Source organism: Saccopteryx leptura, chromosome 8 (genome assembly GCF_036850995.1).
Source record: "Saccopteryx leptura isolate mSacLep1 chromosome 8, mSacLep1_pri_phased_curated, whole genome shotgun sequence".
Taxonomy (NCBI): Eukaryota; Metazoa; Chordata; class Mammalia; order Chiroptera; family Emballonuridae; genus Saccopteryx; species Saccopteryx leptura.
Genome location: NC_089510.1, coordinates 50,931,703 through 50,956,253, shown reverse-complemented (window position 1 = coordinate 50,956,253; position 24,551 = coordinate 50,931,703). Strand labels below are relative to the sequence as shown.

The following is a 24,551-nucleotide window of genomic DNA, read 5'->3' as shown; positions in this document are numbered from 1 at the left end:
AACAGCCCAAACTATTCAGAGCAGAAGATCCTCCGTCCTCAGCACTGGTGTGACCCAAGTTCCTATCTGCTACAGCAGTATTCTGCAGGTAGGTCCTAGTCAAGAAATAAGCACCAACATATGTCCAGCTATTTCTGCACTTCCAGAGAAAACACCCATGACTCACTACCTGAAGTCTAGGAACAGAGGTGGATTAAGGTCAGTTGAGGCCCCAGGCACAGAAGAAAATACTGGGCCCCTTAACAAAAGAGAGAGAGAGAGAGAGAGACTTGGAAAATAAAAATACATGTTAACCATATTTTTAGATAAATAAAAAATATTATGTACTATTAATGATAAATTGGACATATGAAACGAAACTTGGTGTCATTAGAAAAATGTGTAAAGTTGGGGTTTTGCAGGGCCCTTTAGAAGTTGGGGCCCAGGGCGCATGCCCAGTGTGCCTGCCATTAAATCTGCCTCTGGCTAGGAATTTCAGAATGATCTTTTCCTAGGCTTTGAGTGTGAGGTGTTTGGTATACTCTGGATTTGTTTGGAATTTTTGCTGATAACTGATAGAAGCCAGAGTTCTGCAGGGGAAGTATTTACACATATTTTCAAACAAAATCCAAATCTCTTAATTTAGACTTTTACCCTATTTAATGAGGATTATATTTAATGACTATTTAAATATAACACAGAGAGCAGCTTCATCAGAGGTCTACAAATCATAAGGGAGCAGTTTCAGCTGTTGATGTAGTCAGCTGTGTGACTTAGCCCTAGACAGCTGCAGTTCACACTCCGCAACATTCCCTATTTACTGACCTCAACTAGAAACTCTTGGAGAGCCTGCAGAAGACCTTCCAAGCAGTGGTCATGTTAGGCTCTGGAAGGGCTGCCCTGCACATTCCAAGTTTTGAATATAAGAGGATCAAACAAAAGTCATCAAGCCTGGTCTGTTTTTCGAAAATTGCACTCCCCCACATACACCATACCTCTTCTCTGCTTACTTTTTACCTAAGCATTTTGTCATCTATCATATTATATTATTTATGTATCTTCATTTTCTCTCTCCTCACTAAATTGAGTTCGGAAACAGCAGGAATTTTTGCCTCTTTTGGTCTCAACTCTATCTTCAGGTCCAAGAACAGTATACAGTAATTGCAGGGGACTGCAATTCAGATGGGTGGCCAGCAAAAACCTCACTGGGCATTAGGGTGAAGAGATGCATATAGTGAGCTAGCCTACTGCCTGGCACACAGTATGCCTCAGTAAATTCAAACTAATACTCTGTTAAGAGATTAACTGGCCTGACCTGTGGTGACGCAGTGGATAAAGCGTCGACCTGGAATGCTGAGATCGCCAGTTCAAAACCCTGGGCTCGCCCGGTCAAGGCACATATGGGAGTTGAAGCTTCCTGCTCCCCCCCCTTCTCTCCCCCCCCCCTAAAATGAATAAATAAATAAAAATAATTTTTTTAAAAGTGCAAAAAAAAAGAGATTAACTGAAATCACAGAAGCTGACTACTTTCCCCACTTTCCGTAGGGGTTTGGGTAGAGAATGCATGATTTCAGTAACTTGTTACTGGAGCTCCTCACTGACTCCCATTCTAGCACCTGAGTCCTCAAATCTCATCTTTGGCCCAACTCAAGCGCCACTTCCTAAGAGGCACTTTCCTGGTTATGGCTTTTCTCTCTCGCTCATGTCCTTAGAGACATCTCTGATAGACACCAACCAGGTTCTAGTCAAAGTTCCATCACTAAGTCGCTATTTGTCTGTGGGCGTGTCACTTTAGTCTGGTTCTCATTTTTCACCAGTAAAATGAAAAAGGTCATCAGAGAACTCTCTGGCTCTTATATTTTATTGACTCTAAGAGCAAAACCCACATCCCCACTCTCATCTCACAGCTCATTCAACAACCTTAATGGCAGCAGGCGTCCGCTCCACGGGGTCTACACAAAAGCCCAAACGGTAGTCTGGGTCAGCCGCGGCAAACGCGGCGAGAGAACTGGAGGAACTCCGCCGAAACACCTGACACTGGAAACACCTAGCCTTTCCCAAAACGTCAGTCCTCCAACCATTTCCGGCTCGAACCCAAATCTTCTTCCGGAACGCTAGCTCCCACTTGACCTCCCCCCTACACTACTCTTTAGAGTCCATTGGCTGCTTCTTTGAGGAAGTGGAGCATTTCCTGGCGGTGATTGGTTTGCGTCATAGTTGATGGGTTAGTTCAAACAAGGCGTGCCTGGTCTCCTTGGTAACTCTCCGCCGATAGCCCTGATTGGCCCACGCCCTAGTCCCATTTTCCGTCCCAACAGCGAGTGGTTGAGTGTCCTGCGGGGCCCGGCGTTGGTAGGTGTTGTGTTTGGGATTCCTGAGCTGACGTGGCTTAAATTTGGAAGGGGGCAGCTGGAGCCCCTGGCAGTAGCCTCTTCCAGGTGAGTGGGGGACGCTCCCCAACTCCTCCCCTCCATCAGTCTTTTCACGGTAACCCTCGCCACAGGGTTCGCGAAGCTGCCCAAGCAGCCACCTCAGGTCCCCTCCCCGCCCGGCCTCTTCCAGATTCAGTTCGAGATCCGGCTCTTCACTCGCCTCTCTTCCCCTGCCGGGCCTAGTTCTCTCACCGACAGGCCTGCTGGACCTGCGGGAAGAGCGGGGGAGGGGTTCGGAGTCGCTCTGCGCGGCCTCGGGCACGTACGCGCTGTCCGCTCTCTCCCCAGGACGTTTCTCCTCCCGGAGCGACAGAGAAGGCGCTCGGACCAGTCCTGCCCGCACGGCCTTGCCCTGAGCGGCCTGCTAGGGCGGCCTGGGTACGCAGCAGCTGATGTCGGAAAGAACCTGACCTGCTCAGGCCCTAAACAAACTTCGTGTCCGGAAGGGGAGGCGGGACCCAAACAAATCAAAGGTCTTGAGGGCGGAGATCACAGAAACACTGGAGAGATTAACGCCAACGAGGGCCTATGAGACAATCCCGCTAGATTCTTGCAGTGCCATCAACACTAAAATCCCAGGCAGAGATGGGAAGGCTAAAAGAGGAAAGGGGCTCGTGAAGAGAGTACTGGCGGAAAAGAAACTTGATTTGGTAGTGTGGAGACAGTTTATTCTGCATAATGCGAGTGGCGTGTAGGAGCGTGAAGGGGAGGACAAACCCATTGACAAATGAGAAATACATTTGTCTGACTTATTTAAAGAGTGCCAGTTGGTCTTTGTGGAGAGGACAGTTTAAAGTGAGACAGATATTTAAAATTTCTGGATAAGTATTTTCACTTTTTGAAATAGTTGGAAACTCTCTGGGCTTTTAAAGAAAATCTCACAGCTCTTTAAGATGACAGTGAAGAACTGGGTAGAGAGAGGCTGGAGGCCTTTCAGAAGTATGCAGTAATTAAATTTGGATGGTCCAATTATAGTGAATGGTGAAATATCAGGAAATGTTCTTTTGCAAAATGGCAGGATTTGGTCATGGACTAGATAGATACAGGGAAAAGTTGAAGAGAACTAAAAAAATGACGGCATTGTACACTGTTTCACAGCTTTTACTTTTCACCCCTTATCTATGGAAAGACCATTAAATGCTTTTTCTCTTTGCAGCATTAAATTTGTTTGACTACATCAGTAATTTCCAAACATTTTTTATTGTACCCCCATCAGTAAAACATGTTAAAATAAGCATCCTCCAAATATTGTTTCTTTAACTGTGGGTAATGGGTAAATGACACTATAAATATGTTATAAAATATGTAAAAGCATATTTTTTAAAGAATGAAAACCAAATCTTGCCCACTCCCGGGGATGCTCCCAAACTACTGTGGTTTCCATATAAAGATGTTTCCTTAGTTTTCAAGGAGACTATTGGCATCTCTGAGGATGCCAATCAGACTTAGGAATCTTCTTTTTATTTTTTTTTATTTTTAAGTGAGAGGAGGGGAGATAGGCTTCCACATGCTCCCTGACCAGGATCCACTCAACAACCCCATCTGGGGTCAATGCTTGATGCTGGAATCAACTGAGCTATATCCTCAGTGCCCTGGCCCATGCTTGAACCAATCAAACCACTGGCTGTGAGAGGGGAAGGGAGACAGAAGAAAGTGAGGGAGGGGAAGGGAATCAGATGATTACTTCTCCTGTGTGCACTGACTGGGGATGGAACTTGGTCACACCAGCTGACTCTAGCCTCTGAACCAACAGGCCAGACCCGGGAATCTCCTTTTTAAAAATATTTTTGGGCCCTGGCCGGTTGGCTCAGCGGTAGAGCGTCGGCCTAGCGTGCGGAGGACCCGGGTTCGATTCCCGGCCAGGGCACACAGGAGAAGCGCCCATTTGCTTCTCCACCCCTCCGCCGCGCTTTCCCTCTCTGTCTCTCTCTTCCCCTCCCGCAGCCTAGGCTCCATTGGAGCAAAGATGGCCCGGGCGCTGGGGATGGCTCTGTGGCCTCTGCCCCAGGCGCTAGAGTGGCTCTGGTCGCAATATGGCGACGCCCAGGATGGGCAGAGCATCGCCCCCTGGTGGGCAGAGCGTCGCCCCTGGTGGGCGTGCCGGGTGGATCCCGGTCGGGCGCATGCGGGAGTCTGTCTGACTGTCTCTCCCTGTTTCTAGCTTCAGAAAAATGAGAAAAAAAAAAAAAAAAAAAAAAATATTTTTGAGGACCCCCATTCTTCTGAGATGCAGATTCTTCTAAAAATAATCGTCTGTAGAAGATAATTTATTTTCCTTCTGCTTGATTCTTAAAGATTCCTCTCTTTTTTACCCCTTTGCATTAATGGATTAATTAGAAGGATGTTGGTTTTGCTCTTGCTTATAAAAAAATAAATCATTTATAAACTTCTTTAGGTTAACTGCTATTAGGAATAAGTTATTTGCGAAATGTCTCACCATTGATTATTACATACCACTCTATTGTTAGGAACCTCTATATAAGTAGAGCTTAGGCTCTATAACACTCTATTTTTATTAAGCTACTTTGTAATCAGCAGTATGGGATTTTGGTAAAATGAAATTTAATACAAAAGGATGTAATATAAAAACAAATATCTTTCTCTACTGACCCTTTTTCCCATTCCTCACCTTCCAGAAGTAAGCACTGTAAATAATATTTTCCCTGAGAAATTTTCTAAACATATTCAAGCACATATCTATTTCCTCTTCCTTTTTCTCTCCAAGTGGAATCATAGAACACAAGTTATTTTTTTATTTTTATTTTTTTCATTTTTCTGAAGCTGGAAACAGGGAGAGACAGTCAGACAGACTCCCGCATGCGCCCGACCAGGATCCACCCGGCACGCCCACCAGGGGGCAATGCTCTGCCCATCCTGGGCGTTGCCATGTTGCGACCAGAGCCACTCTAGCGCCTGAGGCAGAGGCCACAGAGCCATCCCCAGCGCCCGGGCCATCTTTGCTCCAATGGAGCCTTGGCTGCGGGAGGGGAAGAGAGAGACAGAGAGGAAGGAGGGGGGGTGGAGAAGCAAATGGGCGCTTCTCCTATGTGCCCTGGCCGGGAATCGAACCCGGGTCCTCCGCACGCTAGGCCGACGCTCTACCGCTGAGCCAACCGGCCAGGGCAGAACACAAGCTATTTTATACCCTTCTTTTGCCACTCAATTCTACATATTAGGTATTTTCCATATCCATATATATAAAACGGCCTTATTTTTTAAAAAGGCTCTACAGCGTTCCTTGTAGAAATATCAAATGTATTTAGTCTTCTGTTGATGGACGTTCAGATTATTACCAGTTATTGGCCATCACAAACACTGCTCTAGTTAACATCTGTGTGCATATATCCTGAGTCCAGAGGGAGCCTGTCTATGATATTAAAATATGGAATTCTTTGGGGCGATACTATTCTACATCATTTCATCTTAGTCTATATAGTCCTCAAAGTGCTCATGGAACTATAAGTATATTTAAGTGTATGAATGTTCTCATGCATCCAGCTCTATTTTCAGCCCCAATGACAAATGCTGGATAATGAGGTGACTCAGGAAATAGATTACATTTGTTTATTTTTCTCCTAATTACATGTTTACTTATTTAACCCAGGTTGCAGATAAAACAATGCTTTCTATAATGATAGATGGTATGTAAAGGGAGAACCTCAATTGGCTTGATTTGGGGATTAAATGACAGTGACCTTTTCCATAATTACAACCACACCAGGTCTGAAACCTTCATCCCAGTTGTCAGGAGGGCACATAGCAAGACTCCCTGGATCTGTTCCCTCAAGATGGGGCTCACTCACAAGGATTATATTTAAATTTTAGGGAAATCATAGCTTTCTGAAAGAATGGGGTTCATGGGGCACATAAAAAAATTTGCTGAATCATGGGATAGATTTAGCAGAGTAGCAGAGAACAGTCTGGGAAGGGAAGGAATAGTTAGAAGTTCATGTTTGTAAATGAAGTTCTGTTGAAAAAACTGGAGTTGAGGATAACCTGTAAGGTACATTAGTTCTCACTAAACAATCATGTATTTGTGTGTTACCTTGAAAATACTAGTGATGGTGCTTAAACATCTCTGTGCAGTTGTCCCTGAAAAGGAAAGTGTGTGACTGCATTATACATACTCAAATGTCTTTTTAGAATATACCATCATACTACTGTTTGTTTCTAATATATATCACTTACACAGTTTTCTTATTTCACTTATAGATGATATGGTTACCAATATAGGAAAAGATTATATTCTATATTTACTGATTCTTATGTTTTCTTTTCCTGCAGAAATGTTCAGCCGAATCTCAGGATTAGCAAATGTAATGTTACATGAATTATCAGAATATTACAGTAATCAGAATATGAGGGATTCTTTAGACCCTGTAAGTAGCTCTGTTCTGAATTAAACTGATGAGGCATAGGTTCCATGTTCTAAGGAAAATGATTTAAGGTAGAAGGGTGTGAACAGCCTCCCATGTGCTAGGTAGAAGAGATGAAAAGATGATTAAGAAAAATATTGAAGCCTTGGCCAGGTAGCTCAGGTGGTTAGAGCATCCTCCCCGTAGGCTGAGGTTCTGGGTTTGATCCCCAGTGAGGGCAAATACAAGAGTCCACCAATACATGCCTAAAGTGGAAAAACAAATCAGTGTTTCTCTCTCTCTTCTCTCTCTTTTTCCTTCCCTCTCTTTCTTTCCCCTTCTCCCTCAAGTCAATTTAAAATAAAAGAAAGAAAGAAAAAAGAACAATACTGAGACTTTATAAATGGACCTTCTGTAAGCTTGTAGCCTAAGAGCTACAGGGATAGGAATCAAGTCCTGAATGAGATTCACGAGATCTTTTTCCTTTGCTCTCCAGAGACTTGTTTAATATTAGCTTGTTTCAACTGCTATTGGATATATATTCCTTTTCCATAGAAAGATTTGAATGACATGTGGCAGAATTGGAGTACTTTTCTAACTTGAGACTGTTTGCTATTGTAAATTCATCCATCAACTTAAAGTTTGCGCTGTATTTCCTGAGGGCCACATAGGGAATCAAAAGAACTTGAGTTTTCTGAAAAGACAAGCATTATTGCTGAGAGGTTAAAGAGAATTTTATTCAACTATTTTAATTTTAAATTTTGGGTGCTCCCACTTACTGGTTTGTGGTCTTTGCTTCTGTTTATTTTTCTCTTTGGTAAAATTTGAATAATACTGTAAATGAGATAATGTTTGGAAAATGCTTAACATTTACAAAAAACTTGTAAATGGCTATGGTAAGAATTATATTGAATCAGAGTTGGAAAGATTTCCTAAATAAGGATATGATTTGGGATAAGATAAAGTTGGAATGAAGAAACTCCTGTTTAGAAGCTAATACCTTTTCCCTGGTGCATTGACAACTTCTTTGTCTAAATACTAGGAATTACCTCAAGAATCTGACATGGAGTTTAATAACAAAACACAAGAGGGTGTTGTGGAACGCCTGACTTATGCAGAACAGTTGGTGGCGGAGCTAAAAGAAACCATTAGACAGAAGGATGCTGAACTGCAGCAGAAAGATGCAGTTTTACAGGTACCATTGTTTTCATTCTTGCTGAGTATTTACTAAAAGAGTAGAGAATCTGATTCATATTTCCCTGATGCTGTGAGCTGATGCCTACTTTTGTTATCACTAGATAAGTGATGAGTAAACATTTATGAATTTATCATCATTGTTCTTTGATAGGATGAAAGAAGAGCTTCTGATGACAAAATTAAAAAAGTGAAACTTCATGCTAAGGCCCAAGTAACTTCTTTGAATAGATACATAGAAGAATTGAAGGCACAAGGAGAGAATGCTCTGCTTCCAGAGCCTCAGTCAAAGAGACAACTATTGAAGGTATGGTGACTGCGTAGAATACATATAAGTGGAAAAAGACTTTCAATATAACAGATCTTCACTAATCACATATATATGAAGTGAAAGTAGTACAGCATCAAATGCTATCCCTTTTTTTTAAGTGTGTGCATGTGGCACAAGAGAGAGAGAAAGAGAGAAGGAGAGAGAGAGGAGAGATAGGGACAGACAGACAGGAAGGGAGAGAGATGAGAAACATCAATTCTTCGTTGTGGCCCCTTAGTTGTTCATTGATTGCTGTCTCATAAGTGCTTTGACCGGGAGCTCCAGCCAAGCCAATAACCTCTTGCTCAAGCCAGCAACCTTGGGCCTAAGCCAGCAACCTTTAGACTCAAGCCAACGACCCTAGGGTCATGTCTATGATCCCACACTCAAGCCAATGAACCTGCGCTCAAGCTGGTGAGCCTGTGCTCAAGCCAGATGAGCCCGCACCAAGCCAGCAACCTTGGGGTTTCAAACCTGGGTCCTCCGTGTCCCAGTCCAATGCTCTATCCACTGTTCTCCCTCCTGGTCAGGAAAAGTAATACAGCATTAAATGCTATCCTTTCTTATTGAACCTGCTGTCTAGCTGGGCTATGAATCATACACAGAGTGAACAGAACAACAGAAAACATGGAAATGAAATGTTAGTTGGGGGTTAGACTTTCAGAGAATTAAAAAGGCTAATGAGAAGAAGTAAATACTGAAGCAAGGTCTTTAGATGGGAGAGGCACAAAGCTTTTGGAGAAGTTTCATCATTGGTGAGAAGATTAAGTCCGATGATCTCGAGGTTTCTTTTAGCTCTGAAATTCTTTAACTCAGTGAGTTGATTTAGAATATTATATGTCCTGATATGGCCACATAGTAGTAGATTAAATCTTCATTCATTGTAGTCTGAATCAGACTGCCTTGGCCTCTCTATAAGGTGGCAGTGATTTTCAACCTTTGTTTCTCCGCACTCATAAACTAATTACTAAAGAAAAAGGGGCCCTGACCTCTTCTTCTTTAGTAACTAATTTATTTGTGCCATGAGATGAAAATGGTTGTATTTAGTCAGGGGCACTGACCTTAGTAATTAGTGTGTGTTTGTGCCATGAAAAAAAAAAGGTTGAAAATTGACCACCACCAATAAAAGAGTTTGAAATTGGAGATAGAGAAGTAAGGAAAGTGGTGCCCTTTAAAACTAAAGCATTGTTTCAGTGCTCATCTTTACTACCTTTCCAAACTTGGCATAGAATATTTGGAGGCTAATATATCACAGTGCACACCACAGTTGGCCTAGACTTTACTCTGCATAGGAAATCTTTTTATTTTCTTAATTTCATCTTGCCTCACTCTTTGACCCACTAGTATTCTTATTCTCAATACTTTTATTTCTTGGGAAATTAGGTTTTAATCAGTTCTCTAGGCACAGTCTTTGGAGTAACTAGTTAGCTCCCTAGTTAATCTTTCTTTTTGGGTCTAATGCTCCAAAAACATTCCTTTTCCCGCATCAATAGCCTTATTTAACTTCTCAAAACTTATTTTAGAAGCTCTCTCATTCTTCTCAGTTAATTTCTTAACATTATTCTTTTTTTACTTCTTGGTTTCCCCTCTGGTAGTTTTTCCCCTAGCTTCAGTAGCAGCCACCTCTCCCCAAATTGTTTTCTTCTAACGTTCTTTTCCTCTGCTATGCTGTTAGATTTTTTAATTAGTCATTTTATAATATGCCTTCTTTTTTTTTAAAGCTCTGAGACCATAAACAAATCAACAGTTTATAGCATCGTTTTCTTCCTATTTAGATAAAAGGATTGGATTAAATCAGGGGTCTCAAACTTGTGGCCCGCGGGCCGCATGCGGCCCGCTGAACAATTTTGTGCGGCCCGCAGACTAATCCACGTAGTCTGCGGGCCGCACAAAATTGTTCGGCGGGCAGTGAGTTTGAGACCCCTGGATTAAATTACTAAGTTCCAGCAGTTTCTCACAGCAGCCCTGGAAACTGTTGTACACCTACCGATCACAGAGCTAGATGTTCTGTGCAAAGTGTAGCTGAGGAAATGGTGGCAACCCCCGGGTGCTTGTCCACTACTTTGTGGAAGAAAGTATACAATTATTCCGTGTAGTTCCATTAAGGAGACTAGGTTCATTAGGGGGAGGTGAGATGAATTCAATTGGGAGGCAAACTCTGGTTCCGCCTAAGGAACTTTTGGGGCGAAAAGTAGACCGTTGAAAGATTTGGATTTCCCCTCACTAACTGGTTCTTTTCTGATGTTTGCCCCTCACTGAGCAGTTTCGGCCTCTGGTTCTTGGAGGCAGTAAGACTGAGTTTTCTGTTGAGTCCTACATGACACTGACTGGTTTTGCACTCAGACTAAAAACCATAAAAATGGGAAACATTTTTTCCAACTATCAACTCTCCTCCAGTATCATCGCTTTTTGTTGCTCTCCTCATGATCAAGTAGCTGTTTTTATTTCTTATTTAAATTTATAGCTGTTATATGAGGAAGGATGGGTATAGTAGGAGCTAGTTGGCCCTACTGAAAATGTAAAACTTTTAAAGTGTCATCCTTGTTGTTAGGTAAGGTGTTATTTCTCATTCCTATCAATTTATTGATTTTAGAGAGAGGAGAGAGAGAGAAAGGGTGGGAGGAGCAGGAAGCATCAACTCATAATAGCTGCTTCTTACCTGGGTCTTGACCAGGCAAGCCCAGGGTTTCAAACCAGTGACCTCAGAATTCCAGGTGATGCTTTATCTACTGTGCCACCACAGGTCACCTATCATTTTGATAAAACTATAATAAAATGGTTTTATAGGGCAAATTCAAGCAAAAGATCAAAAATATATTAATTGCAATTTTTTTAAAAGAAATGACTTTATCTCCTGCATTCTCAGCGTGACCCCAGTTCTGCAAAGAAAAGGTTGGAAATAGAAAAGTTAAAACGTACACTCCAGGAGAAGGAGGAACTAATTAGCAGTTTGCAAGCTCAGCTTACCCAGGCACAGGCAGAGCAAGCTACACAGGTAGGGGTTTATGTCACCTCATAATCATTAAGGGTAACAGTTCACTGAAGCGTATTGGCTTATTATCTGACAAATACATCTTTTTAGGTGCCCAGTGGATATTTTATCCATGTTACTTATCAATTATTTTCATTTCTCCTTCCCTTTCTTTCCTTTCCTCCCTTCCCTTCTTTTCCTTCCTTCTTTCCTAAACCTGGTAATTTTACTAGACTGTACACGTGATTGTCATTCTTAATGTTTACAGATACCCAGTATGCTCTTTTGATATCTAGTTTCATGTATTTTTATTTCAGAAGAATTTCCTTGAATTATATAGCTTGTAGTATGTGGCCTGTTTTCTTCATTAGTGACTTCTTTTAGCTGTATGTTTCATCTTTGATTTATCTGTAACATTGTCACTTTGTCTCAATTTTTTCTATCTTTTCATTTTATAAGTTTCTTCATTTTCTCTTTGACTTAAGGCATTCCATTTTGTGTTTATTTACTTTTGTGTTTTTTATTGTTTTGTCTTTTCTTAAATGATTTTCTTTTATATCAAATTCTTTCTGAATTCTGTCACCTAATTTCTGAGTTTTTCTAATTCTGATTTATGTTCTTCTTTCTTGCCTTGTGTAATTTTCATAATTTTTAACACCTGTTGAAAGAGTATAATTTTTATTTGTTTTTTGAACATATCTCTGATATCCTATTATAGCTTATAAATGGTATATTATTCTGCCCCATAGATTTTTTTTTAATGTATCTTATGAACTATATAACTTGATCCTTCGGATCCTTATTTTTTTATTATATGAGAGGCAGGGAGGCAGACAGACTCCTGCATGTGCCCTGATCAGGATCCACACGGAAAGTCCACTAGGGGGCGATGCTCTGCACATTTGGGGACAATGTTGCGTTCAACTAAGTCATTTTAGTGCTTGAGGCAAAGGGCACGAAAGGATCCTCAGCACCTGGGGCCTACTCACTCAGACCCCTTGAGCCGTGGCTATAGGAGCGGAGGAGAGAGAAAAAGAGAAAGAAAGGGGGGAGGGGTGGAGAAGCAGATGGTTGCTTCTGCTGGGTTCCCTGACTGGGAATGAACCCGGAATCCAGACGCTGGGCCCATGCTCTACCATTGAGCCAACCGGCCAGGGCCCTGATCCTTATTTTTGTGTGAAATCAATTCTCCTCAACTTTTAAAAAGAGTCTCGGTTCAGGAAAGCTTTTTCGATATAACAGGCTTGCTTCTTCCATTATTTCTTGTGCTGTGTTCAAAGAGATGACAGTTAGATTTCTAAGATTTTCTTGGTTCCTTTCCCCTACCCTTCACTTTGGTCTATGCCAACATTGTCCAATATTGTCATAATAGCATAATGTAATCCATATGTATAATTTAAACCTTTTTATCAGCTTTATTACAATAGGTGAAGAAGAAACAGGTGAAATTAATTTTACCAATACATGGGGTCCTCGGGTTATAACATAGTTTAGTTCCTATGACAGTGATGTAACCCGAATTTTGGTGTAAGTCAAAACATACCCTAGCCTAAGTCACTTACTTGTCCTAACACAATTGTAAAATCATCATCTTATTCTAGAACATTAAAATATAACTAAGCCACACAAAATGGAAAAGGACACACCGTATTTTTCGCTCTATAAGACGCACCTGACCATAAGACACACCTAGGGTTTTAAGGAGGAAAATAAGAAAATAAATATTCTGAACCAAATGGTGTGTTTAAATGTTTAATAAAATACTGTATTTTTTGTTCCATAAGACACATGGGAATTTTCCCCTCCACTCTTTGGGGAAAAAAAGTGCGTCTTATGGAGCAAAAACTATGGTAAATATTCTGTATTATACACCTTACAGTAGTAACAGATAAAATGACTAAAATGAGTATTAAAAAAAATTCTTACCTTTATTCCTGTGGTTGGCTTGCACACTGGAAGGGGCATTGCAAGGTGGGAGAGAGTGACCTATTGGAAGGAGGAAGCTGGAGAGGCAGGAGAACCTGCAGAAGGTGCTGGAGATACTGGGTCAGGTGAATCAGGATTGCCTAAGGAACATGCAGGAGACACTGGAGATGATTCTCCCTGTACTACAGGTGTTTCATGTTGCGAATCAGCTGCTGGAGAGGGTACAGGATGTGTTGCAGGCATTTCTGCCTTCTTAAAGAATTGTTCCAGGCTAGTCTGAAACTAGTTCACCATGTAGTCTGTAAGTTTGATGCTAACAGCTAAGCTGAAACACTCACGTCTTAATTCTTTGAAGTTTTTATGGGAGCGCTGTAAACTTGAAATGTTGGACATCAAGACTGTTGTGACCTGAGGACACCCTGTATATTTAATTTAGTTTAATATGTTCAAAATATTATACTTACAAGATAATATAAAAATTATTTTCCTCCTACTCTACAATCAAATCTTTGGGAAATGGGCAAAGGTTAGGGGTAGGGCCAGAGAGACTGAGGAATCTTGGAGCAAGGGGGTTGCAATGCCAGTGGCCGAGCTTGGGTGTGTTCACACTGGATTGGGGCAAACCACAGAAGAAGCACGGAGTCAAACGGCATTGGGCCATTCCTGTTTATTGGATTCTCGCAGAGGCTGAAAATAAACAGGCAGGGGCTAATCGCTTCTTGCGGCAGCAGCCTGGCGATCAGGAAAACCGTCCTTTATAGTAATGGGTAAGCGGTCAGGAACACCCCTCCCTCGCTGTGGCGGGTCAGCGATCCACCCGTACCCACAGCCTTATGTAGGCTCTACACACATGGCTTTGTGCCATGTGCTCACACACTAATTGTGCAAAGTGCTTGCAGCTGGAAAACAAGTGAGCAAGCCTAACCACAGCTATTTTCCCTACAGGGGCTTACTTGTTTTTCAGGGCATAGCCTGGGAAAACTTCAACCTCTTTAGGGAAGTCAAACATTCAGTATATTCTGTATGCAGAGCCACCAACCATGGTTCATTGGAAAGGTCTAGAGGAGAGGTCTCGACAAAATGAGCCTATGGTAGGCTGTCTGGTTCCCATTGCATATGTATGTCAAGTGGGGAGTCCAGAATGTCTGATAGGACTGTGGGGGTATGCAAATGCTAAGAGGACTGGAAGAGGCATGGGGTCAGGTCGAGGAGGCTGCAGAATGTGGGATCTGTATGAGCAGAATGTATAGTAAGGCCTACGCTTTTCAACAGTGGATTCAAATTGTAAATAGGTTGGGCCAGCCTTCCTGCAGAGGATGCCTAGTTGGTTGAGAGAGGCTAGATCAGAGCATCAATACCAAAACATCTCTGCTTCAAATCTGCAAGTATTTAGAAAGTCCCTTGAAAGGAGTCTATCAGAAGGAGGGAGAAAAAAAAGATGTAATATACTGGGATGAAATCCTCAAGCAATGGTGAAAATACCTAAAAAGCATTGGTGAAAACTTGAAGAGACTGAGCTATGTTCACTGATGAGATGAAGATAGATTTTATTCTGTTGAGTGGACTCAAAAGCTAGATGAGATTCCTTGTAGAAAATAGTTACCTTTAAAAAAAAAAAAGATTTTAGAGAGATATGAAGGGAGAGGGAGAGATGAGAACATCAATTCGTTCCTGTAGGTGGTCTGACCAAGGATCAAATTAGCAACCTCTGTGTTTTGGGATAACACTCTAATTAACCGAACTATCTGGCCAGGGTGAAAATATTTTCCTTTTTTTTTTTACCTTTGAATTGTGGTGTGTATCATTAACCATACTATATTTTTAATAATTCTTCAAAAATGCATTTAACAACTATTTAATGGTCATCTATTGTATACTAGATTCTGCTTTTAACTCTTTCTGATGTTTTCAAATCCCTATTTGACACTTTCTATGTGACCATAGACTCTCTTGAAGACTCATGTAGGCCTCCTAAAGCTTCTGGAAAGCCAATCCTGCCTTTTCTTAGAACAGAGGATCTTTATCCTTCATAGTCTCTTCTTTTTTTTTTTTTGTATTTTTCTGAAGCTGGAAACGGGGAGAGACAGTCAGACAGACTCCCGCATGCACCCGACCGGGATCCACCCGGCACGCCCACCAGGGGCGATGCTCTGCCCACCAGGGGGCGATGCTCTTGCCCCTCTGGGGCGTGGCTCTGCCATGACCAGAGCCACTCTAGCACCTGGGGCAGAGGCCAAGGAGCCATCCCCAGCGTCTGGGCCATCTTTGCTCCAATGGAGCCTTGGCTGCGGGAGGGGAAGAGAGAGACAGAGAGGAAGGGGGGGGGGGGGTGGTGGAGAAGCAAATGGGCACTTCTCCTATGTGCCCTGGACGGGAATTGAACCCAGGTCCCCTGCATGCCAGGCCGACGCTCTACTGCTGAGCCAACCGGCCAGGGCCATAGTCTCTTCTTTAAAGCTAGTTTTCTGGGTGTTTTCATTATGATTTTCAAGTAATTGACATGGTAGCTTATTTATGTAAATCTATTTGTTTAAGTTTGAACCTTGTATGAAGTCATATTATCCTTGCATTAGGTCTCTGGTGATCCCACTGCTTTTCCTGGATGTTAAGGCTAAAGCACTGGATAGACACTTCTACATAATGTAACTCAAAGCTGGAAAAGGAGAAAGAAATAAAATGTTTTTGTGTTATTTTTTTTCCTGCACTATGTCTGAAATTTGGTGTATATTTTACATTATATCTGAACATTTTTTACTTTATTTTTATTTAGAAATTAAGTTTAATGGGGTGACATTGGTCTGTATAATCACACAGATTGCAGGTATACATTTCAGTGGCACTTGATCTGTACATTGTGTGTGTGCCCATCACCCCGAGTGAAACTGCCTTTTGTCACCGTATGTTTGGTTCTCTTTAGCCCCCACTACTGCTCTTCTGTCCTCTCTCTGATAAGCACCATACTTTTGTCTGTGAGTCTCAGTTTTATATCCCACATGAGTGAAATCATATAGTTCTTAGCTTTCTCTAATTTACTTACTTTGCTTAGCATAATAGCCTCAGTGTCCATCCATGTTATCACAATGGCGGTATTTCAACTTTTCATGTGGCTGAGTAATATTCCATTGTATATATGCACTACATCTTCTTTATCCAATCCTTTATCAAGGGACACTTTGGTTTCCATATGTTGGCCACCGTGAATAATGCTGTGATGAACATGGGATGCATATGTCTTTGTGAAAAAATGTTTTCAAATTTTCTAGGTAGATACACAGTGGAGGGATTTCTGGATCGTATGGTAGCTATTCTTAATATTTTGTGGCACCGCCATACTCCTTTATTTTTTTTTAAATGTTTATTGATTTTTAGAATGAGGAAAAGAAAGAACAGGAGAGAAACAGGCACACCCGTTTCTGTATTTGCCCTGACCAGGAATCAAACTGGCAACCTCTGCACTTCCAGATGATGCTCCAACCAACCGAGCTATTTGGCCTGGGTGCAACCACCATACTCTTCCATAGTGGCTGTACTAGTTTACATTCCCACCAGCAGTGAGTGAGGGTTCCTTTTTCTCCACAACCTCTCCAACACTTGTTATCACCTTAATGTCTTGTTGAGAATAGCTAATCTAACAGGTGTGAGCTGGTATCTCACTGTAGTTTTGATTTGCATTTCTCATATAGCTAGTTAAGATGAGCATCTTTTCATATATCTGTTGGCCATTTGTATGTCCTCTTGGGAGAAGTGTCTGTTCAGGTCCTCTCCCCATTTTTTAATTTTTATTTTTGAAAGAGATAGAGAGTCAGAGAGAGGGACAGATAGGGACCGACAGACAGGAAGGGAGAGAAATGAGAAGCATCCATTCTTTGTTGCAGCACCTTATTTGTTCATTTGAATGCTTTCTCATTTGTGCCTTGACCCAGAGGCTACAGCAGAACAAGTGAGCCCTTGCTAAAGCCAGCCACCCCGCACTCAAGCTGGTGAGCCTGTGCTCAAGCCAGTGACCCCGAGGTTTTGAACCTGGGTTCTCCACATCCCTGTCCAACACTCTATCCACTGCACTGCTACCTGGTCAGGCCTCTCCCCAGTTTTTAATTGGATTGTTTGCCTATTTGTTGCTGAGCTTTGTGAGTTCGTTGTATATTTTGTGTATTAACCTCTTATCGGAGCTGTTGTTTGCAAATATCATCTCCCATTTGGTTGGCTGCCTTTTTGTTTTGTTGTAGGTTTCTTTTGCTGTGCAGAAGCTTTTTAGTTTGACAGTCTCATTCATTTGTTTTGTCTTTACTACTTCCCATTCCTTTGGGGTCAAATTCATAAAATGTTCTCTATGGCCAATGGCCATAAGTTTAGTATCTATGTTTTCTATGTAATTTATTGTTTCAGATCTTATATTTAGGTCTTTGATCCATTTTGAATTAATTTTTATACATGGGTACAAACTGTAGTCAAGTTTCATTTTTTTGCATGTGGCATTCCAATTTTCCCAGTACCGTTCATTCAAGAGGCTTTCTTTTCTTCATTGTGTGTTTTTGGATTCTTTTTCAAAAAGTATTTACCTGTATACATATTGTTTCATATCTGGGCTCTCGATTCTGTTCCACTGGTCTGTGTGTCTGTTTTTCTTCCAATACCATGCTGTTTTGCTTATCATGTCTTTGTAGTATGATTTGAAGTCAGGTAGGGTGATACGTCCAGGTTTGTTGGTTTTTTTCTCAGGATTGCCTTGTCTATTTGGGGTCTTTTGTAGTTCTATACAAATATGATGATTTTTTCTATTTCTTTAAAAAATGACATTGGGATTTTAATGGGGATTGCATTAAATTTGTATATTGCTTTGGATAATAAGGCTATTTTAACTATGTTGATTCTTCTAATTCATGAACACAGAATATCTTTCTATTTTGTTGTGTCTTTTTCAGTCTTTTAAAAGATTTTTTTGTAGTTTTCAGTGTATAGATCATTCACATCATTTGTTAAGTTTATTCCTAGAAATTGTAATCTTTTAAATTTTTTGATATTGTAAAATGAATTTAAAATTTTTTTTATTTTCTGTGGTTTCATTGGTATATAGGAAAGGATATTTTTATATGTTAATATTATATTCTGTGACTTTAATATATTGTTTATTATTTCTAATAGTTTTTTGATGAGGTCTGGGTTTTCTATACACAAAATTATGTCATCTGTATTTTCCTTCTATATCCATCTTATTGAGTGTTTTAAACATAAAGCGATGTTGTATCTTATCAAATGCCTTTTCTGCATCTATTGATAAGATCATATGATTTTTTTTTAATTTTGTTGATACGATGTATTACATTAATCAATTTATGTATGTTGAACCATCCCTGTGTTTCTGGAATGAATTCCACTTGATCTGATGTATTATTTTTTAATGTGTTGTTGTGTTTGATTTGCTAGTATTTTGTTTAGGTTTTTTGCATCTGTATTCATTAGAGATATTGGTCTGTAATTTTCTCTTTTAGTATTGTCCTAGCCAGGGTTTGGTGTGGGGGTTATGTTGGCCTCATACAATGTGTTAGGGAATATTGCTTCTTCTATTTTTTGGAAGACTTTGAGAAGGATAGGAACCAAATCTGTGAATGTTTGGTAGAATTCACTAGTGTAGCCGTCTGGTCCTGAACTTTTATTTTTTGAGAGGTTTTTGATAGTTGTTTCTATTTTCTCCCTGCCAATAGTTCTATTTAGGTTTTCCACTTTTTCATGACTAAGTCTAGGAAGATTGTATAGTTCTAGGAATTTATCCACTTCTTCTAGATTGTTGAATTTGGTGGGTTGCCTTTTTAGGTTTTTGTTTCAGGCTTATGTTGCCCTCATAAAATGTGCTGGGAAGTATTGCCTCTTCTTCAGTTTTTTTGGGAGACTTTGAGAAGGATAGGTACCAGATCTCTTTGAATGTTTGGTAGAATTCACTGGTGATAATATCATTGGGTCCTAGACTTTTATTTTTGGGGTGGTTTTGATGGTTGTTTCAATTACCTCACTGTTTATTGGTCAATTTAGGTTTTCACTTTTTCATGATTCAGTCTAGGTAGATTGTATAGTTCTAAGAAATTATCCATTTCTTCTAGGTCATTGAATTTGGTGGCCTATAGTCTTTCATAGTACTCTGGTATGTTCCTTTGTGTATCTATGATATCTGTGGTAACCTCTCCTTTTTTATTTCTGATTTTCTTTATATGAGTCATTTCTCTTGTCCTTAATGAGTCTAGCCAGGAGTTTGTCAGTTAATCTTTTCAAAGAATCAACTTGTTGTATTAATTTTTGTATAGTTTATTTTGTTCTCTACTTCATTCAGTTCTCTAATTTTTATTATTTCCTTTCTTCTGCTGACTTTGGGTTGCTTGTTCTTTAAGATGTAATGTTAGGGCCCTGGCCGGTTGGCTCAGTGGTAGAGCGTCGGCCTGGTGTGCAGGAGTCCCGGTTTGATTCCTGGCCAGGGCACACAGGAGAAGTGCCCATCTGCTTCTCCACCTCTCTGTCTCTCTCTTCCCCTCCCGCAGCCAAGGTTTCATTGGAGCAAAGTTGGCCCGGGCGCTGGGGATGGCTCTAGGGCCTCTGTCTCAGGTGCTAGAATGGCTCTGGTTGCAGCAGAGCGGAGCCCCAGATGGGCAGAGCATCGCCTCCTGGTGGGCATGCCGGGTGGATCCCGGTCAGGCGCATGCAGGAGTCTGTCTGCCTGCTTCCCCGTTTCCAACTTCAGAAAAGAAAATAGAAAAAAAAAGAAAAAAAAAAGAAAAGATGTAATGTTACACTGTTTACTTGGGATCTCTCTTTTTTCTTGAGATAGGCCTGCATGATATAAACTTTCCTCATTACTGCTTTCACTACATCCCAGCAGTTTTGATCATATATCTCAATTTGGATGCTATATTTTCATTGGAAATAATTTATCTGTGTTTAGATTTCATAAAATTTCCTGTAGAGAAAATAGATTCATTTACTTAAGTTGCTCTAGACATACCTAAAAGCTTTGCAATAACTGAAATGACGGCTGAAACATTATTTTCCTTTACTATTTGCATCTTCATTGAGAAACAATTCCATAATTTTTAGGATAATAATTTGAGTTTTTGAAAAGCATATCAACTTCAAAGCTAAGTCTGTGAGAAATGAAAGCATATGTTCATACAAAGACTTGCATATAGCTGTTCATAGGAACTTTACTTATAATAACCAAAAACTTGAAATAACTCATGTCTGTCATAGATGACTAAACAGACTGTGGTATATCCATGTAATGGAATGCTACCCAGAAATAAAGTGGAATGAACTATGACTTCATTTTAAACTTAAAAATGTGTCTATTCTTATTTTCTCTAGAAAAAATTCAATTATAATTAAAATAGTAAGTATTTATATGTCAGTTTAATTACCAGTTACAATATACATAGGTATCAACTGTTAGTCTGTATAGAACATTTAAAAGAACACATTACAATGTTATATAGATGTATACAAAAGATATCAAAATGAGTCAGTCCATTGGACCCAGTAAGGTAGGAGCTGTATTTATTGTAACACTAGGAGCAACATGCACACTTAATACTTGCAAGACAGCCTGACCAGGCTGTGGTGCAGTAGGTAAAGCATTGGACTGGGATGCGGAAGACCCAGGTTCGAGGCCCCAAGGTCGCCAGCTTGAGTGCAGGCTCATCTGGTTTGAGCAAAAGCTCACCAGCTTGAGCCCAAGGTCGCTGGCTCAAGCAAGGGGTTACTCGGTCTGCTGAAGGCCCATGGTCAAGGCACATATGAGAAAGCAATCAATGAACAACTAAGGTGTTGCAATGTGCAACGAAAAACTAATGATTGATGCTTCTCATCTCTCCATTCCTGTCTGTCTGTCCCTGTCTATCCCTCTCTCTGACTCTCTCTCTCTGTCTCTGTAAAAGAAAGAAAGAAAAAAAATTTTTTTCAAAAAAAAAAAATACTTGCAAGACAATTCAGTAATATCTTATGTGATAAGTCAAGTGAAATGTAATCATACCAAAACATAGTTTTATTTATTTATTTTTATTTATTCATTTTAGAAAGGAGAGAGGGAAAGAGAGAGAGAGAAGAGAGAGAGAGACAGAGAGAAAGAAGGGGGGAGGAGCAGGCAGCATCAACTCCCATATGTGCCTTGACCAGGCAAGCCCAGGGTTTTGAACCGGCGACCTCAGCATTTCCTGGTTGACGCTTTATCCACCACAGGTCAGGCTACATAGTTTTATTTAATGAAAAAATTTTATGTCTTCAGTTTTTAAATTAAAATTAAATAATGGTAATAATTAAATTCCTCATTCACAGTACGCATATTTCAAGCGTTTTTATAGCTACATATGGCTTGTTGATAATGAGTCCTGTAGCACATGTATTGACCTTCTTTTTCTTCTGTTTTGGTTATCTTTTTTCTGCTCAATTTTTATTTCATTCCTAGACATATCTTAGTGCATGGCAGTGTCTTGGAAGGCAGCCCTATTAAGTCAGTTTTGAGCATTCAGAGGAGCTATAATGTTCTAGCCAGTTAATACTTCTTCTTTTTTTTTTTGTAATTTTCTGAAGCTGGAAACGGGGAGAGACAGTCAGACAGACTCCCGCATGCGCCCGACCGGGATCCACCCGGCATGCCCACCAGGGGCGATGCTCTGCCCACCAGGGGGCGATGCTCTGCCCCTCCAGGGCGTTGCTCTGCCACGACCAGAGCCACTCTAGTGCCTGGGGCAGAGGCCAAGGAGCCATCCCCAGCGCCCGGGCCATCTTTGCTCCAATGGAGCCTTGGCTGCGGGAGGGGAAGAGAGAGACAGAGAGGAAGGAGGGGTGGGGGGTGGAGAAACAAATGGGTGCTTCTCCTATGTGCCCTGGCCGGGAATCGAACCCGGGTCCCCCGCACGCCAGGCCGACGCTCTACCGCTGAGCCAACCGGCCAGGGCCCAGTTAATACTTCTTACCCAATATTGAAGACTGGTCAAGTCATGCCAATTTAAGCTGCCATGCTAAGACTGAACCAGCTGTGTTTTTCATTAAGTGATTTTTGGCTCTGGGTGTTTTCCTGTTTTCAAGGCCATCAGATGTTGTTCTGTTGTTTCCTCTCACAGATTCCTTTTTAAGACTTCTTGGTTTTAGAGAAAAGAGAGAGAAAGCGGGAGGTGGGGGGACATCAACTCAGTTGCTTTTCATATGTGCCTTGACCACACAAGCCCAGGACTTCCAACTGTCACCCTCAGCATTCCAGGTCAACCCCTGTCCATTGTGCCACCACAGGTCTCAGGCCCTCTCTCAGATTCTAATACCTTGCAGGCTTTGTGCTTTTTGGTGGGTTGTCCTTAACCTTTTTGTATTCTGGGCTTTGGGGATAACCATTTTTGTTTTATTGTAAATATTGTCCATGGGCTTTTGGTTTTGCTACCTAGTTGTACTGTCATTCTGTATGAGAGACATTTTTAAAATGCTGTTATTGCTTTCTTCCTCTGAAAAATAGTTTTATAATTTTTTTTTTAAACTGTAGTACATGCAATTCTCTTCTTTAAAGTAGATATTAGAAGGATGTTGGTGGGTATTTAGGGCAGATGAGAAAGAGAGATAAAAGAATTAAGACTGCTAATTCTTTTGATTAAATAATTTTTTCTTGTGTGTCTTAAATTTGATAAGAATTCAACAGAGATGGAAGAATTTTCAGTGATGAAGCAACAGCTCAAAGAAAAGGAGGAACTCATTGGCACTTTGCAAGCCCAACTCAGCCAGACACAGGCAGAGCAAGCTGCTCAGGTAGGTTGGAAGGTACCTTGTAATCATTACAATAAAGAATCATAAAAGTCTAACAAGTTATTACATGATGAGTCAATTTAGACACTCACTTTTAAAATCTTGGTAGATGAAAGTATAAAGCTAGAGTGTTACACTGGTAATTAAAAGGGTGTGCTTGTAGAAGAATTCGAAGTGTTATTTACCTTGATGAATTTGTCATAACCTAACTGATTTTGTTTTTAGTTTTATAGGACCAGAAACTTGATTTTAATAGCACCCAGCAATTCACTCTCTTAGAAAGAGACTCATGCTAACTTCAAGAGACTGATAGATAAACTAAAAGAAATACAAATGATTAGGTCAATTATTTCCCTATAATAAACTCCTAGTAGAAAGTAAATTATAATCAGAAGATTATTTAGTGAGTATGTAATGAGAAAGTGGTATAGGTTATGTGATTTAATATTAAGTGGCACTAGTATTTGACATTCTTCAGTATCAGTGTATTTTTATCTGATACTAGGACCAGACTATTTGGACTGTTATCCTCAACTCTTTCTCTCTGTTTTTCTGAATTTCCAGTTTGACCACCTAACCCCCATATTTTTCTTTTTCGAATGCTTTTGACTCATGACATTTTTTTTTCCTGAAGTGCCCTGGCACAATAGTTATCCATCAGTTATTTACATTATTGATTACTCAGAATATTAGTGGTGCCTTCTGTCTATGAATGGTATTCTGCTGTATATACAGTTAAAATTGCATATCCTGAAATCCTTACATTTATCTATTAGCTTTTATTGTTTCTATTTTATAAATTGATATAAGAGAGAAAGAGAAACAGTGAATTTGTTGTTCTACTTATTTATGTATTCACTGTTTGACTTTCATATGTGCTCTGACCTGGGATTGAACCCACAACCTTGGTGTATGGGGATGACACTAACCAACAGAGATAGCAGCCAGGGCATGTATATGCAAACACTGTATGCAGTTTAATATGGAAAAATACAAAATAAAGTATTTACCCATGAATGGCTTAAAACATGGAAAGCCAAGATATATAAACATATTAACATACCATCAGAATACAAGTTGTTCCAGGTAAGTGCATAGCAACAGCAGTACAGACTGAGAGGATTTGGGGAAGTGAAAGTGGTTACTTTGAGTATGGCAACCAAGGAAGATTACATGGAAAAGTCAGTATTTAGGTAAAATTGTGACAAATAGACAATATTCTAGACAGGGTGGAAGAAAGTATTCCATTTGTGGTGAATGGTGTGAGTCAAATCTCATAGAAGAAAAAGAATATGGTATATTTTGGGGAAAGGATGTGTAGATGTGTTCGGCTCATGAAGCTAGTGCCTATACACTTGAAACACAGGAGTCCAAGTTCATAGTGATATCAAAATTCAGATAATCACACAAAAATTTTGAAGATTTTTGTCCTATCACTAAAGAAAGCCAAGGTCAGTTTAAGATTTCACAAATTGAGAAATCAGTAATAGTTAAGGACCAAAGCAAAATGGACATCCTGATAGCTGGTGGGCATGCTCCAGCAGAGATCTTAAGAAAAGGAATAAGCAGGCACACACAAAACCTCAAAACAAAACAGCATTAATACTGGGCAGCTC

At 40.5% G+C, this 24,551-nt stretch overlaps 1 protein-coding gene across 5 annotated transcripts in view; it reads left to right on the top strand.

The window, feature by feature from the left end:
• The first annotated feature begins 1,833 nt into the window (after positions 1 to 1,833).
• Positions 1,834 to 24,551, top strand: part of GOLGB1 (golgin B1) — a 69,287-nt gene continuing 46,569 nt past the window's right edge. For all 5 annotated transcript variants that reach the window (XM_066347614.1, XM_066347613.1, XM_066347612.1 and 2 more), the window contains exons 1-4: positions 1,834 to 2,417; positions 7,809 to 7,961; positions 8,115 to 8,267; positions 22,822 to 22,938. In XM_066347614.1, the coding sequence (XP_066203711.1) occupies positions 7,830 to 7,961; positions 8,115 to 8,267; positions 22,822 to 22,938 (402 nt within the window). In that variant the 5' untranslated portion in view covers positions 1,834 to 2,417; positions 7,809 to 7,829. The remainder of the gene's footprint in view (positions 2,418 to 7,808; positions 7,962 to 8,114; positions 8,268 to 22,821; positions 22,939 to 24,551) is intronic.